This window comes from Plectropomus leopardus, chromosome 11 (genome assembly GCF_026936395.1).
Source record: "Plectropomus leopardus strain MGB_pleo_1.0 chromosome 11, ASM2693639v1, whole genome shotgun sequence".
Lineage (NCBI taxonomy): Eukaryota > Metazoa > Chordata > Actinopteri > Perciformes > Serranidae > Plectropomus > Plectropomus leopardus.
The window spans coordinates 7,376,290-7,391,936 of NC_142186.1; the positions used below are offsets into that span (position 1 = coordinate 7,376,290).

Sequence of the window (15,647 nt, forward strand, 5' to 3'; positions counted from 1 at the left end):
ACTCTGCTGCTGCTTCTTATGCAGAGCTCCGCCTGTGCTGCGTTCAGGGACCCGCAAAAACCTCTGCATTTAGAGGGGACACAGAATGATAGAAAGAGGCACACCTGGATTTAAAAGGGAAGAAATGTTTACTTTAGTACATGAGTGTCACTGTCACACTGAACAGTTACTGTCCTAGTTTTCAAAGGAGTAACCTGGTGCCAGGCTGAAAAGAAGTGTTTCAATGCCCTCTCTGATTGAAAGTTTCAAGTCTGTTGTACATCTGACCACATCCGTCATCAGTAATGGGAGTTTTCAGAAATCTGCACCTATACCTACACCCAGCGGTGATGTCATAGTGTACTGACAAATCCTGGAGTACATTACTACATCACTGCAGTTAATTTAACCACTGAGGGTCAGCAAAAACTAAATCAGGGGAGTCAGAGTTGATAGTTAACTTATGTAATATTTTTATGCTACACTCTAAAGTAGCACTCATGCATCATCCTGCTGTATGATCACACACACAGGTAAAATTAAGGCATCATAAAGTGAGGAACAATAGTGTGCAACTAATCACAGTTTAACTGTAACATGCCCCACATGCAAACACATTATTAAGACTTTCCAGTTTAACATGAGGGAATATCCACAGAAAGCCTCCCTTCCTGCCTGCTGCTGAGCTGTAGCATGTCGACCATTCAGTGCTCATCAGTCATTGTTCATTTTTATAAAGCCCTCTGTGTAGAGAACATATCGAGATTTTTCGCGCTATTCATAACCCTGCAAATTCTATTGTAAGCAAACACTAGGCTGTATATCTGCATTGAAAAAAGAATGTCTTAAGAACCCTGGTTTCCCCGTCTTTTTCTCTCTCTGACATACAAGTAATTGAAAGCACACGTACACGTACACACATGCACACACACACACACATATACACACGCACTCTCTGTCTCTCTCACTCTCCCTTTCTCGCTTTCTCCACCCATGAATTTCTTCTTGGTTCTGCTAAGTATGCATTTTTCATTCCAGTGAGCAAGCTGCATTTGAAATCAAAGGCAGTGACGCTGCGTGGCTGTCTGGCTACACAGAAAGTGAGGAGGTAATGAAAAAAGCTGAGGGGTGAGTCAGAGGATGCTTTAATAATCCTTGCTGCCCAAAATAGCATCACTGGGACTGGACGGACTGACGACCCTCCTGGCAAACCAGCAGCAGTCCTGGCTGTTCTTGACTCGTCATGTCGGTCGCTCCATTCCTTCCTCTTTTTCTTCCATCTCCTCTGAGTCTATTATTGTCAACAGATAAGACTGCAGCAGCACGGCAACGATGCACCAGACAGACAGCCAGGCCCTCCCTGTACTAAATATATGACAAGACTAAGCAGGGTGAGGGGGTGTATGCAAAGGGGACAGACAAGCTATGGGAAGTGTGATCCAGTCAGTGGGGAGAAGGACTATGAGGTCCCTTCACAGGTGAGCAATGCTTCTTTGGTTATTGTCCAATCATTGCTGACAAATGGTGATGGGGTGCAGGCTAAATAGCTCTTCATGTTGGGTTCAAGGTTGGGCCTGTATTGTCTCATACAACACTTTTCCATGCCTGTCCTCACAGTGTTCTGCCTTGTGCGAACAAATGGAGGGAGAAAATGAAACCGTCATCTAGTGTTACCCATGGCAATCTAATATTTCTGCACGAAACCTCTCAACTCGCTTGACGTTCTTAAATTCCACCTAATCCTGCTCCTGCTCAGGGCATTTTTCTTTTTAGACAAGGAGGCTATGCTCCTACAAATGCTGAACTGCATTTAAATATACAGTAAAAGTTAGCAGTCTGCCTTTAATAGAGCAATGTGTCATCTAAATAAAACCATAATATACCTAAATTAAAGGGGTTATCCTCTGTGCAGTGGTTTATAATAGGACATCTCAGACTCACACATCTCTAAATTGTCACACTTAGTTAGCATGCTAACATTTAGCATGTACTGTAAGCATGCCAACATTAGCACTAATGTCAATTAATGGTTAGGGTGGATAATTGTTAGATGTAGAGGTATTCTATCGTAAGAACTAGACAAGTGAATATTTTGACCAGCTCTGGTGTTATGATGCATTTCATCCAATAGTTATTATGATATTTCAGTCTTGATCAAAGTGTTCAACCAACACACCTACTGATAGTGCCTTCCTTAGAACCTAGAAAAAATACCAAAGAAGCTACTTTGCCTAATTCTACATATCATACATTAAGAGATGACGGTCCTACAACACATCAGGTGATAAAATTGATTTAGCTAACTGTGCTAACGACAGACCAGAAATGTGCAACATTTTTTCGCGACATTAGATATCAAACAACACCCGGAGACTGTGTTGTATTAAGTTGCTGTGAGCTGTAGATTCACCACTTCCAAGCAAAAGGCAGTAGATAACATTATTTCAGGGCATTATGGGGCAAAGACTCTTCTCCTCTGTGCAGCATCTTTGTCCACAACTTCCTGTACAAAAGAGCAGCATGAAAGTGAAGGGCACTCACTCTGCAACAAAATCTGGGTTTCAAAGCATCCCCAGAAGTACACTGCACACTGGATGGCAAAATTTGACTTGAAGCAATTTGCGTGGACTGAGGGGTCTTCTACTGATGATTTGAATCAAATTGCAGGGGGGCAGCACTGGCATTATGCCCACTACAGTTTGTACATTGGAGACAATATCAAGAACGACTCTTTCCACTGCTCTGTAAATGCCTTTACAAGTATTCGCTGACTGCCTCTCTCTACCATCATTAATATTGTTGAATAGGAGTCTATTTCCTTGTTTTGGTACAATTAGTTTTCACACCTGATGCAAACAGTACCAGAGTTCACATGAACCATACTCAACCACTTTTTCAAGTGCACTTGGGCATGGATTGACAAACCGTGTCCAGGTAAGTTACACAATGTTCATACTCAAACTCCAATAAAATGAGCTGGACTTTGGGGTCAAGTTTATTCAGATCTGGGTGCAGATCCCTGATGTGAGAGCCTCCTAAGGGAAGTAGCCCTGATACTGAGGCTGAGAGAGAGCCCACAGTAAGTAATTTTGTTGAGTGAGAGAAAAAGTCACATTCAAATTTCTGTAGACAAACTTCCCGCTCACCACTTGGCCACTTGGTTTCAAAATGTAACTGCTCTACACAAGAACGTTGACAGGAAGACTTTCAGTAACCCATCAGGTTATACGAAATACCTGAATGTACTGAAAATACAATGTAACTGGGTAGGGCTTTGTGATGTGGTTCAGTTTACTAGTGCTACATGATGAACCGTGAAACACAATGCTGATAAAATTGCAACTGTGACAAGCTTAAGTGTTTTATGAGTGTTCATACTCTGTGGCAGAGAAAACACTGAATTTTAAGTACTGCAATTACACAATGAAGAGAACACACTAAGAAAACATGAGGGAGCCCACTTGACTGCAGCATTTCTATTTAAGTGTGCCTTTGTTCCACAGCAGTGCACACGGCATATTGCCTCTGGCAATCCAGCACAGTTCACGTTTATCACCACAGCAGCTATTTTTAACACATAATTTATAAATTAACAATAATAATACAACCAGTTATTGTAGTAATAGCTCTGTGTGTGTGGTGGGGGCACTTTACACCTTTTCAAACCAGAAAGTCAGCCCTCTGCAAATATGAAATGATTCAATGTGGAATTATCAATATTTTTAATATTTATAAATGTGAGGTCAAATGCAATATATACCTCCTCCTTATTCTGTTCTTTTCCACAAAACTAGTCATCTGCTTGAATGCTGCTTGTCACAAACAGTGGCCTAAATTGGAGGCACAGATTCCCAGGGAAAGAAGGCATAAGCACTCTCCAATTACATCCATAGGGAAGGGAAGCCACTGCAGCCAAGTTACCCTAGTGCATCTCTGTGGCTGGGCTCTGGGCATAATCAAATCAAGATGTATGCTACTTACAGTATGGCTCTCTGACTGCCCAGCTCAATAAACTCTGACTGCACTGACTGCAACATAACAGACAGAAACATACAGCAATGAAAATCTTGAAAGCTTTATCTTCATCAGGCACGCCAGACCACTGTTAAAGTCCCACTGCATGGTAACGGTCCAACGGTCTCCTTTTGAAAGATTCAATTTTCGCTCTTTCTTTTATTGAGCAAAAGACATCATTTAAGACAGCAGCAGGAAAAAATTTCAAAAGATTGTTAGATGGTAACTGAGACACATAACCACCATAGTCTCAGTTTGAACTTTAAATTAAGAGGTTCATATAAAAAGTAAAAATAAAACATCTAGAGGAAATGTTGAGTGTACAACAGAGGCTTTGTGTAGATGAAAATTAATAATCAGGTTACCAGTAGGTGTATTTTCACATCCCGACAAATGTGCACAATGAGTAATGGAATGTTGGAAGACTTACCATAGAGACCAAAACCCGACACTGAATCAGATACAGAGCCAAGCTATTAGCGTTTCTCCATAAATGAGCCTCGCAGACTCGTTGATAGACCTACCCTGTGGCATCTCGTATGAACCTTGGGATATACTATGTTAGAATACAGAGAGGTCTTTAGTGTATTGGGATATCTTGCTGGTAGTGTAACCTAGGTTATAAATGCTGTATGCACATTGGGGAATATTGTTAGGACTTTGCTGTAGTCACTCCGAGCTCCAGAGCATACAATGGCCTCTGTGTAAAACTGGACCATTCACAGATTTGGAGCACTATTGGAATATACCGATCCGTTATTCAGAGCACCACACTCTCAGAGCGGCAGAGCCTACTCAGGGCGCTAAATCTGAGGAGACGGAGCGCTAAAGGCAGTAAATATGCTTCACTTAAGCACTGATTAATTCATATAGAAATAGGAGGCTCTACCTCCTCAAACAACAGCACTCTTAGTTTAGTTTAGAGCATCAGATTGGATTTACGAACACAGCCATTGCTGCCAGCTGAGGACAGACACAAAATTTAGTCTTCTAAGTAAAGTAAAACAAATACATACACAAAGATAATATCTAAATCCTTACATGTAATTTTTGCTACCCCCACTGGGAGGTTCAGTGAGCCCCCTGAACGCAACGCAACCTGCACGAGTGGTAGCCACACAGGTTTTGTCCAACAGTGTGCTAAATTAGGCATGTAACATTTGAGAGACAAGAAAAGCAGAAAAATGGGAGATGTGTACAATGAGCTCTGCTGGAACAACCACATTAGATGATCTCATTTTCTTGATCCTGCTCAAGGACTAGTTAGGAAAGCACGTTGAAATATTATATTTTCCCATCAGTTACTCTCTGAAAATCCTCTTTATTTCAGTGCATTTTCCAAATTAATAAAACTGGTACTCTCCCCATCTTCTCCATTTCAGTTTCGTTGCCTTTTGCCGCAAGTCTCTTAAGTTAAATTCAAACAGATCGGCTGCTAGAAGGCTTGCCTGGAGGCAGACAGGAAGCTCTGCATAATGGTAAGATGGTGCTTCCCGAGCTCCTTTCTGAAACACTTTCCTTGTCGAAGAGATGTCACTACACACACACACATACACACACACAGATCAAAGAAACATTATGCAGCTAAGTACAAGGGTTGGAGAGTTCGGGAAAGCCAACAAGGAAATAGATATGGAATCTTGGATATTTGTCCAAAAAAATAAAAGAAAAATTCTATTAATTTACATGAGTTGTAGCACATAATGAGATGTCAAAAAATCATTTTTGTTTTTTTTTAATGACTATTTTAATACTTATTTTATAAGAGCTATGCTATTGCTTCATCACCTAAAATACTAGTTTGGAAAACCCAGTCATACTCATGATGCAATATAAATGCAGATAGTAAGAGTACAACTGCCTTGTAGAGAAGAATGCAGTGAAGCAATGATACAGTACTTGGAAATTGACTTTACAGCATCCACTTACATTTTTCCCAATCAAACCCGACTGCAGCATTACCTATTGGAGTTTTTACCACATTTTTGAAAAAATGCGAGCTTTGTGACAAAGTTTCACCTTTCCTATTTGTCTGATGAAAAAGCCACTTGCTGTGTTCCTGTGTGCTCAGCAGAAAGACCTTTTCTACTGCGCTCAATGGCATTGACAAGCCAATGTCTCAATCGATGAACCCACGGTCAGACCTTTGCAGAGCGAGCCCCAGACCAAAGGGCTGTCTGGGTTAATTGTAATTGCATAGGACAGCATCTGTAACACATGCCCGGAGCCAGGGAGCTGAACAGGCCAGAGGGACACTGGTCTGAGAAAACATTTCATCTACAACAGCGGTTAACTTAAACCAAACATGTGAGGAGATGGTAAACCTCATTCTTATCAGCTGAATTATGTTTGCCCACCTTTTCGCCCTTTGATTCTGAGATTTAAATACATCATAGGAAACAGCACTCTACTTGTCTGTATTACGGGACAGATGGAGTCTTTAAAATGTGTTTCATTCAGATGGTGACAGGAACTGGGTCCTTGGTATATACATTTTGATGTACCACTGCACAAGAATCCCAAACAGCTTTCAAACTTTAGTTATAGTTGTACAAATGAGAGCAGAAGTGAGGCAAAGCAGATGAGAGAAGAGGAATGCTATACAATTGCGTAAGCACGAGGACTGTGAATGGTCTAACAGGATCAAGAGAGACATATGAATAAATGGAAGGAAGCCCGGCGAGTGAAAGAGGGAAAATCTTCAAAGTCAGCTTCTTTCCTCTTCCTAGCCACCCCTGGAGATCAGATCAACTACTATCCTAAAACCTAATGAACTAGTAAACACTGGGAATTAAATGAATATTACATGGGGTTTCATTAACGCCAGCCAGCAGACTCCAAAAATAATGAAGGCGAGAAGCGGAAGCGGGAGGAGACAGTTACTGGAGCTTCTTCTTCTCTGTGTTTACTCAGCATCTGCCTGCCAGAGAAGGAGGCTTTTGATCACTCCTCAGCTGGGTTCTCCTCTCCACTGCGTGGCAGGAGAAGCCCAGGGAGGCCGCCGAGCACCGCCAGGGCCGGCTCATTTGCAACACAAATGAACTGAGCTAATTGTACACGTGCAGGGAGACGGGGGAGTCGTGCACACGGTGCAATGTTTGCAAAATATGGAAATAATTAATCTCATTGAGCTTGTGAAATACCATCAGTGTTGCAAAAGAGGATTTGAGCATGGGCTGGGGATGAGACAGATGATGATAGCAATGGGCTGGATAGACGCAGATGTTTAGATTAAGCTTTTTCATTATTGCTTTATCACACAGCTTCTTCAAGTGTATTTTTGGTAATTGAATAAATTGGAGCATGAAATAGATTTGGATTTGGGGCACAGCAATAGGATTATGTGCAAAGCAGTCACTTTCCCATTCATGAAACAATGCACGCAGATATTATGCTATCAGGTCAATTGTGCATTTGGTATGTGGTGTGGAAACAGTAATAGGAGAATCACTAGATGACATAAACAAAATTCCTAGAGCATAATACTTGTACGTATAGACCCTAAAATATTCTTAACTAATGGTGATTTAAAATCGATTCACAGATATGACTTTATGTAAACAGACTCAGTGACAGGATACCTTGAAATGTTGGTTCAGTTGTGTCATGTGGGCCTGACTGCACTGAATAACAGGGATTTAGATAATAAAGTCCACCTCTTGACCTTCTAAAGGTCTGACCTTATAAGCCTCTTTAATCAATAAATCAAATGTAAAACAAGAATGATGATGCTGTGAAGTACCTTTCGGAGGAGAGAACCTTCAAGCTTTCAAGCTTTGAATTAGCAACTCCACTGACCATCAAGGCCAGAGGAGGATATGTGGAATAACTTACGTACATGCATAACCACTAAGATCCTACACAGGCGCTAAGCTACTACTGCAAAGGCAGGCAAATTTAACCCCTCTAAAAACTGTTAAATGGTAACTGACATTGACAAATAGCATCACACATCAAGGCATATGGTTGAAAGCAAAGCACTATCCATGCGGCGTATGCAGTTTCTCTAGCCTCTCTTGGCTATTTAAAAACAAGATGACATCAGACATCTGTTGGGAAGCAGGAAAAAAAGAGTCTTTTAAGAGAAAAAAAAGACCTCCTAGGGTCTGGGCTTCAAACATGAACATACGAGTGCCGCCACATGCACTCTCACAAAGAAGCACAAGGACACACACGCGCACAGCAGAGCCAAGTCTCACATTTATGCCACTCAGCAGCCTTCTCTTAAGTCCATCAGTGAGTAGTGCGAGGGAAAGAAGTCAAGGACCCGGGGCATAGTTGGAAGTGGCTCCTAATTACGAACTCAAGTGTAGTTTTATTGGGAGGACGCCATGCCTACTGTAAGTCAACCATTAAAGGTTGAGGGTCACACACACATACATGTGCACAAGTGCCTCTTCAGCCTTTGAGGGAATCAGTCTCGCTCCATAAGCATGAAAAGAGCCCAGATGTCAGCACTCTGCATAGGTCGGTATTTCTGTTGAAAAGCGCACCATCTCTCCTTTGTTGCTCTATGACCCTTCCTCATCCTGTTTCACTGCTGAGAATGGGCTGGCCGCTTAACTCAAACATAAACGTACACCTTGTAAGGTAACATCACATGTTTCTGACCTCGGGACCGTGCTGTAGCAACCTGTAACCAAACATCTGGAAAGACAATTTCACCTCCCTCTCTGGGCAGCAGCATTAGCAGCAGTGGCAGCAGGCCTGGGGCTGGGGACATTAGCCTGATTCTTATCTGGCTACACAGCCCACCACTAGCTACCAGTTCTCTCTCTCCCTCTCGCTGTTTTAGTCTTCCTCTCTCGCTCTCTGTCTGATGCTGAGATATGATTTGGTGAGAGCAGAGAGGAGTCGAGCATATCGATTCAGCCTCTACCGCTGTCTCTCTCGCACTATTCATCCCCTTCTCCTCTGCACTTCTATCATTCCAACTCTCTCCACTTAATTTCTTTCTCTCTCTCTCTCTCTCTCTCTCTCTATCCACTTTTTTTCTTTCTCTCTCCAGCGTGCAATCATAATAACCCCTCTCTTAGACGCCCAGGCAATAAACTAGGGCCTCCCTTCTTCCTGCACACATCTCCCTTGGCGAGGACAAAACCAATAAAGGGCCAGCTTAATTACAGCTGCTGAGTGCCGCCAACACCCGGGTACAACACTATGGGGCTGAGGGTGGGCTGAGCGTGGGCGAGGTGTGACGGGATGGTGGTGGTGGTGGGGGGGGGGTGTTGGAGGTTGTATAAGAACTACTGAGGATACAGTTTGAGTCTCAGTCTGACTCCCACACCTAAACCCTCAAGTGCTACTTTATAGTACTCACAGAGATGACAAAAAGAGCGGATGGTAGCCTAAAGGCTGGCTGGGAAACTGTGGGTAGGACTTGCATTCAGTGAGGCATTTAGCTCCAGTGGAGGAGCTTGGTCAGCTTGATTTTGCATTTGCAAGGCGTTTATGTGCAACTGTGGGAATGTGAAGCAGGGTGTTGCTGAAAAACAAAATATACAGTCTGTAAACTTACACTGGATAAAGAAGTGGAATTGTTAAATATACTACGATATGACCAATGATATATCATGGAGGATGCATCTCTAAATCAACACAAGTGTCCAGGACTGTGCAGAGTCAAGGGAGGGACTGCTGTGGATCCATGTCCTTGTCTTTTGTTGTTTCTAGGTCTGCAGCCTGTCTCCTCCTCCTCTCCTCCCATCTTCCTCCCACCCCCTTTCCTCTTATTTTCCTCCTCTCCTTTCCCCCAGTTCTGTCACATCAACATGAATCTGGGGCTCTAGGGGTTCGGAGTCCCACAAGCTGCAGCCTGCTATGTCTGCCTCGTCTACAGCTCTGTCACCATGGTGACTGATGCCTGGGTGTTCCTGTCTCCTCCTGGTACTTTCTGTCGTCCTCTGTCCGTTTTCTTTTCTTGCTTTGTCTCTACTCTGAGCGCTACTCACCTCACACCCACAACGCTTTCTACCTGCTACCAATACAATACAGGTTGACAAGAGGCTGCAAGAGTAAAAAAATCAGAGCGGAAAGTGTGTGCCTTGAATGCTACATGCCTGACAGGCTGGATGTATGTGTTTAATGAAGTTAGAGCCAATATAGCCATGTCAGTGTGTCACTGTAAATATTGCATGTTTGTATTTATTTTATGGCATGTTTTAAAGAAACACAAGACAATGTAAGTGAAAACTTTGAATCTTTTTTGTGATGTCTGTGATTGTCACTGATACTTGTAATGCGTCCAGCTATGATCTTTGTGTAATATGCACATTTGTTTATCTGGTATTTGTCCTGTTATTTTATCTGGCTGTTTTTTTTTTCTTTACTCTGGTCCCTCTTGCAAATGAGGCATTGATCTAAGTAGAACTACATGATTAAATAAAACGATGTATAAAATTCCATATGCTATTTTCTATTTTATTTTATTCTAATTTTTTCTAGAAGCAGGACTGATTTACACACCAAAGAGATCTGAACCAAAACACAAGAATGTGGAAACAAATGCGCAAACAGGTCCAAAATGTCTAAGTAATGAGTGCAACATCACCTATAGCTGTAGGTGAAGTTAGCACAGCCCTTTAATATTCCTGATAATCACTTCAGTCAATGATTTTTTGCAGAGAAGGACAAAGGAGATTGAAAGTACTGCTATTCCAGCAGGTTAGCTGCCTTTCAACATCACAGTAGCTTGTTAAAAAACTGGTTAGTTTGATTGCCCGAGCTCAAAGTCTGTTATGTAATACTGCTCTGCTAGCAAATAGTGAAAGGATGCCCACTGCACTTACAAACACACACTGCTTAAGTGGCTCAATCTGCTGGTACAGACAAATTAGCTGCTACAGATGCCATACTGAAAAGCAACTCAAATGTGGCCCCTGGTTAAGAGGTCTCACGCCTCCTTAAAGGAGTTAATTCAGGTCCCATCACTGAATTGGCTTTACAGCAGTTTTCATCTTTTCTGTGCTGTATATGTATTCATATTCTCTCTGCAGTCTGCAACTCACAAAATCCAAGTTTAAATTCAGTTTAAATCACACTTGTCATTTTTAAAATATTTAGCTATAGACTCTGAGGCAGTGCAGAGAAAGCATGTTAAAATACCTGTCATGTCATCGTGTTGAAGACATAAACATGAGCGGTCCTAAAATGTGTTAACATGTCAAGGTAGACAGAAAATCCAGAGAATCACAAATGTGTCTCCAAACAGATCAGAGTAGGATTCAACATGGAAAATTTACAATATAGCAAATGAAAAGTGACTTGCTCCACCCTCCTGTCTTTTTTTAACACCTTATGTTTTTTATGTTGTTTTTTTTCCAGAAATAACATCTCTCATTACATGCCCTCTTCCACCTTTTTGATCAGTCCCTGGTGACCTCCTAACATCAGGATTCACAGACAGGGAGGATACATTATCATTTCTATTGATCCAACATTACACCTTATCACTATGGCAACCCTGTCATCGGAGGGGACAAGTGAAGGCATGTGTGGGAGTGGGTAGAAAGCCAGGGAGGTAGGGGATCCACCTCAGAAGAACTTTCAATTTTTCCTCCAATCTGTGACAGTACACGCTGTACCGCACATATAAACTACAGAATGCAGAGGTATACAGCTGCAAATATGCTGTCACTGCAGGAGAACAATTTGTGAGACTGGGATGAAGTAAACAGCTATGAGTATGAGGATGACTCACTAAAATCATCCCAAAGATTGTGCAGCCTGTTTGGAATCATTAGGCAGCAGCAATATGGGTTTTATTTAATATGCTGGATTTGAAACACAGTGCTGCTTTCAATACACTGCATCTATACAGAAAATCAAATGCAGCTATTCATATCCCACTTATAGCATCACGCATTTTGCAAAAGGCTCATCTGGGAAAAGACTATATGATGTGTACCACAAACTCAATAATGGCCCCTCGCTTCATGCACCAGTCCAACAACAGACACACTTTGGTCTCAGGCATTTCAGGGAAGCAAGCACAAAGAGCTGCCACAGGATTGTGGAGGGGGGGTTAAGTGGAAAGTGGGTGCATGTGTGTGTATTAAAGGGGGGGGGGGGGATGGTTGCAGTTTAAATGTAGTGACCACTCAATTCAAAACCATTCAGGCCTTCTAAGAACAGATCCCCACACCCCATTAGGACCTCTCCTGACGCACACATGCATAATACATGGAAGCTGGATCTAAAAGCATACAGCCCATTAGTGGGCCTGGCCTGGGCAAGAAAGAAACAGAGAGAGAGAGAAACAGACTCACACACAAACAGTCCTGATCGAATGGATGGCCAAGCTGGCTAACACACACTTCTTGTTTTGTAGAGTTGTGTTGTTATCAGTGACTTGCTTTATATCATACTGCTAACAGACCTGGAACAGTGTTAAAAATAAAGACACACCCTCTACAAGTTAGTCATACCAATCAGCCAAGTAGGTACAACAATATGATAATTAACCAATCCTGTTGTCATAACATTCTGAGACGCTTTCAACCAGAGGCATTTGCTGAGAAGAAAAAAAGGGGTAGTGATGGAAAATAAGTTCAATTTAATCAGTCAGATGTGATGATTGCTGGATCACAGTTTCCAGGCACAGAGCCCCCGATCAGCCCTTCCAGTGGCTGAGTGTTCTGGCCATGTAATGTGAGGTGGCAGAGAGCCCAGCAATGCTGTAAATTATTTCTGACGGTAGGGTGGGGGACAAGAGGGAAAGACTTGCAGTCCCCAGAGACAGACAGTGCATGGTGTGGAGATACGGGGCCTGCGCCTATATCAAGAAATAAAAGAGGCCTGCGTGTTCTCGCAGCCCTGCTGCTGCAGAAGCGTGAGTCTGTTTGCAAGTTTGAAGCCCTTCTGCAGTCTGCAGAAAGTATCTAACAGCCATGCCTGGCCAGATGACCAGGGGCCTCTCCGTGGGGGAACGGAGCATTTAGCAGACTAATCATAATATGCTCCAATGCATCTAAGTGAGATCCAACCTCTCTCTCTCTCTCTCCCTCTCTCAACACATTTAGCTTCCTGCAAATGTATAAATACAGTAAGCCTGTGTGTTGCAGTAACACTACAGCTAATAGGTGGTAAAATGCTACATTTTTCAGATAATGAAAAGGCTAAGTAAAACATGTCATAATAATTGTGTGGTAATATATTTAAAATGCATGCCGGTAACTGATTTTTACTGTTTGTCACTAATGTATAAAACACTTCATATTTGTCATGTTAGGTAAACATTCCCTTGCTCCAAAACCATAATGGCCTGTGTTAGAGTGTGTAGGTAGCTGTGATGGTGTAGGTGTGTGACTGTGTGTGTTGGTGTGTTCGGGGTGGTGTTTCTACTCATTTTCAGCTCTGGACTCTGTTGAAAATGTACATTTACCCTCTTCACCCCCTCATGTTCTCCTCTCAGGCACAGCAGCAGCAAAGGCAGAGGCACACATGCTGCAGCAGCGGTGCGCTGGGGCACAAGCGCACGCGCACACATACATACACTGCTACGCGCAGAGCACAGTCACACCTCGGCATGGACACAGTCTACCTAAACGGTTCATTTTAGCCCCCCCCCCCCACCCCACCCCCCGAACATGTGCGCGCACGCACGCGCACACAGCAAACCGCGGCAGCATCACTGATCGGCCCCATCATCCAGCCAGGAAATATCTGCAGCAGCAACAGTACTTTACTGTAGGTTGTTATTACGCAGGCTGGCTGCCGATCGATAACCCCCCCCCCATACTCGTTTGACATACCAACGGGGAAGCCCTTCCTCATAAATCAGGGCATTTCTTTACAAAGGAATCACTCACCCGATGTTGCTCAACGCCTGCTCGAACAGCTCCGTCTGCAAGATGTTCTGAGGCGCCGAGAAAGCCCCGTTGAAATGTGATAAAACCGAGCTACAGAACTGACGCAATGTCTCAAACTGCATTTTCCCCCTCCGTTTTCTTTTATCCTCAGTAAATGATCACCCCTTTTCCTCTCAGCAACAATACATCCCAAAGCCTGCGCTCTCTCCGGACGCCCCCCTCCACACATATACCTCCTCAGTATTTTGTTATTATTATCTCCCGGGGGCGCATTAAACGCAGAAAAGACGACAATCAAGTTCCATATTTCTCCTGCCGCTCCTGGTAAAAAGTGTCCTTAAACGAGACGCATTCCGGGCGGGATCCTTCGGTCATAATGCTTCGGACTTGAAGCGAGAAAAATAAGGTAGTGCCGGTGCCGGTAACGAGCCTTTTCTTCTTCTCGCTGTAGCAAAAATCGCTTCTCGGTGTGCAAGAAGAGGCGAAGGAGCGCCCGAAGGAGAGAAGAAGCGGAGAAGCATCCTATACGGCAGCCAGCAGCAGCAGCAGCAGCAGCAGCATCCCTTACCGGCGCATCAGCTGCTGCCTCACATTCAACTCAAATTTCCCGTCGCCTATGAAGAGCACACACTCGCGCTAACAGACGCACGCACGCACGCACGCACGCAGACACAAACACACACACACACACACACACACACACACACACACACACACACACACACACCACCGCGCTGATATGCAATTGTGCGCACTCTTTGCCATATCTCTCCATCCTGTCTCATGCACTGTTTGGGACGCGCACAGCAGCAGATAGAGCACAGTACAATACAGGGGAGAGAGGCGATGCTGTCGTCAGGTTTTTTCCCCCTTATATTCCTTATCTGGCTTCAGAGCATCAGCTCCTCATCACTAATAACAGATGACAGCCCTAATACCTCTAAAAGGGAGTGTCTGCGTGTGAGGAAAGGGCACGCATAAAAGGGGGTTTCCCGCGGGGGTTACTTATTTTTATTTTATTCAGTCAGTTGTTCAGCATGTAATAGTAACGAAAAAAATGCTACGAAGTTAAAGGAGCTCCTTAAAGCTGCTCATACAAAGCATTTGTTATAAAATATTTTTACAGGACAATAGAAAATTCTATATGGTACTACATGGAGTTATAGTTTGATGAGCCTCTCTGAAGGCTTTCCATAAATGAGTTCTGCTTCTTGCAACAAATAACAATTTCCTGAGCAGGATGATGACCTGTTTGTCTGTGGGTTAGACCTTTAATATCTAGTCCTGAGGTAAAGTATAAACACTCCAAATAAGTAGCTATTCATCAGTTAGTCTGTCAGTCAGTTAGTTAGCATAATAATGAGGATGTAAGACAACTGCATATATCTTGCAGATTAAAGATAGGATTATAATATTATAATTATAATAGTGTTGCATAACTCCATGAAACCCATCCGTTAAAGTTAAAGTTGAAGTCAAATTGTTTAGTTATTGAAGTTACTATTACTATCCAGTATGGTGGATATCGATACTTGATACCTTGAAGTTATTGACTGAAATAACCAGGTATCAAAACTTCTACAGTCAAATGATACCTGCATTCAATCCTTTTTGTAACCAACCAGGAAAAAAAGACTATTTGTATGGTATTGCTCAGAGCCAATCACCACTTGCGCTTGTCGATTGGCTGTGACATGTTATTGGTCTGGTACTGCAGAAGCTTTAACCCATACAGTCTGGTGTGGTGAAGATGAACATGATGTATTTGATGGAGATGTCATTTTAGCCCAAGATGCCACCAAAATATTCCAAAGGATAGCTATACTACATGCTTGTGACATCTGG

The 15,647-nt window shown here is 43.0% G+C and overlaps 1 protein-coding gene across 40 annotated transcripts in view; it reads right to left on the reverse strand.

The window, feature by feature from the left end:
- rims2a (regulating synaptic membrane exocytosis 2a) overlaps positions 1-15,647 on the reverse strand; it is a 162,285-nt gene that overhangs the window by 94,098 nt on the left and 52,540 nt on the right. For 2 of the 40 annotated variants that reach the window (XM_088083939.1, XM_088083938.1), the window contains exon 1: positions 13,803-14,391. The exons of 35 other annotated variants lie outside the window; for them this stretch is intronic. In XM_088083939.1, the coding sequence (XP_087940065.1) occupies positions 13,803-13,924 (122 nt within the window). In that variant the 5' untranslated portion in view covers positions 13,925-14,391. Of the gene's footprint in view, positions 1-13,802; positions 14,395-15,647 lie in introns of those variants that run through there. 3 more of the 40 variants (XM_088083942.1, XM_088083948.1, XM_088083934.1) reach the window with 2 other exon arrangements.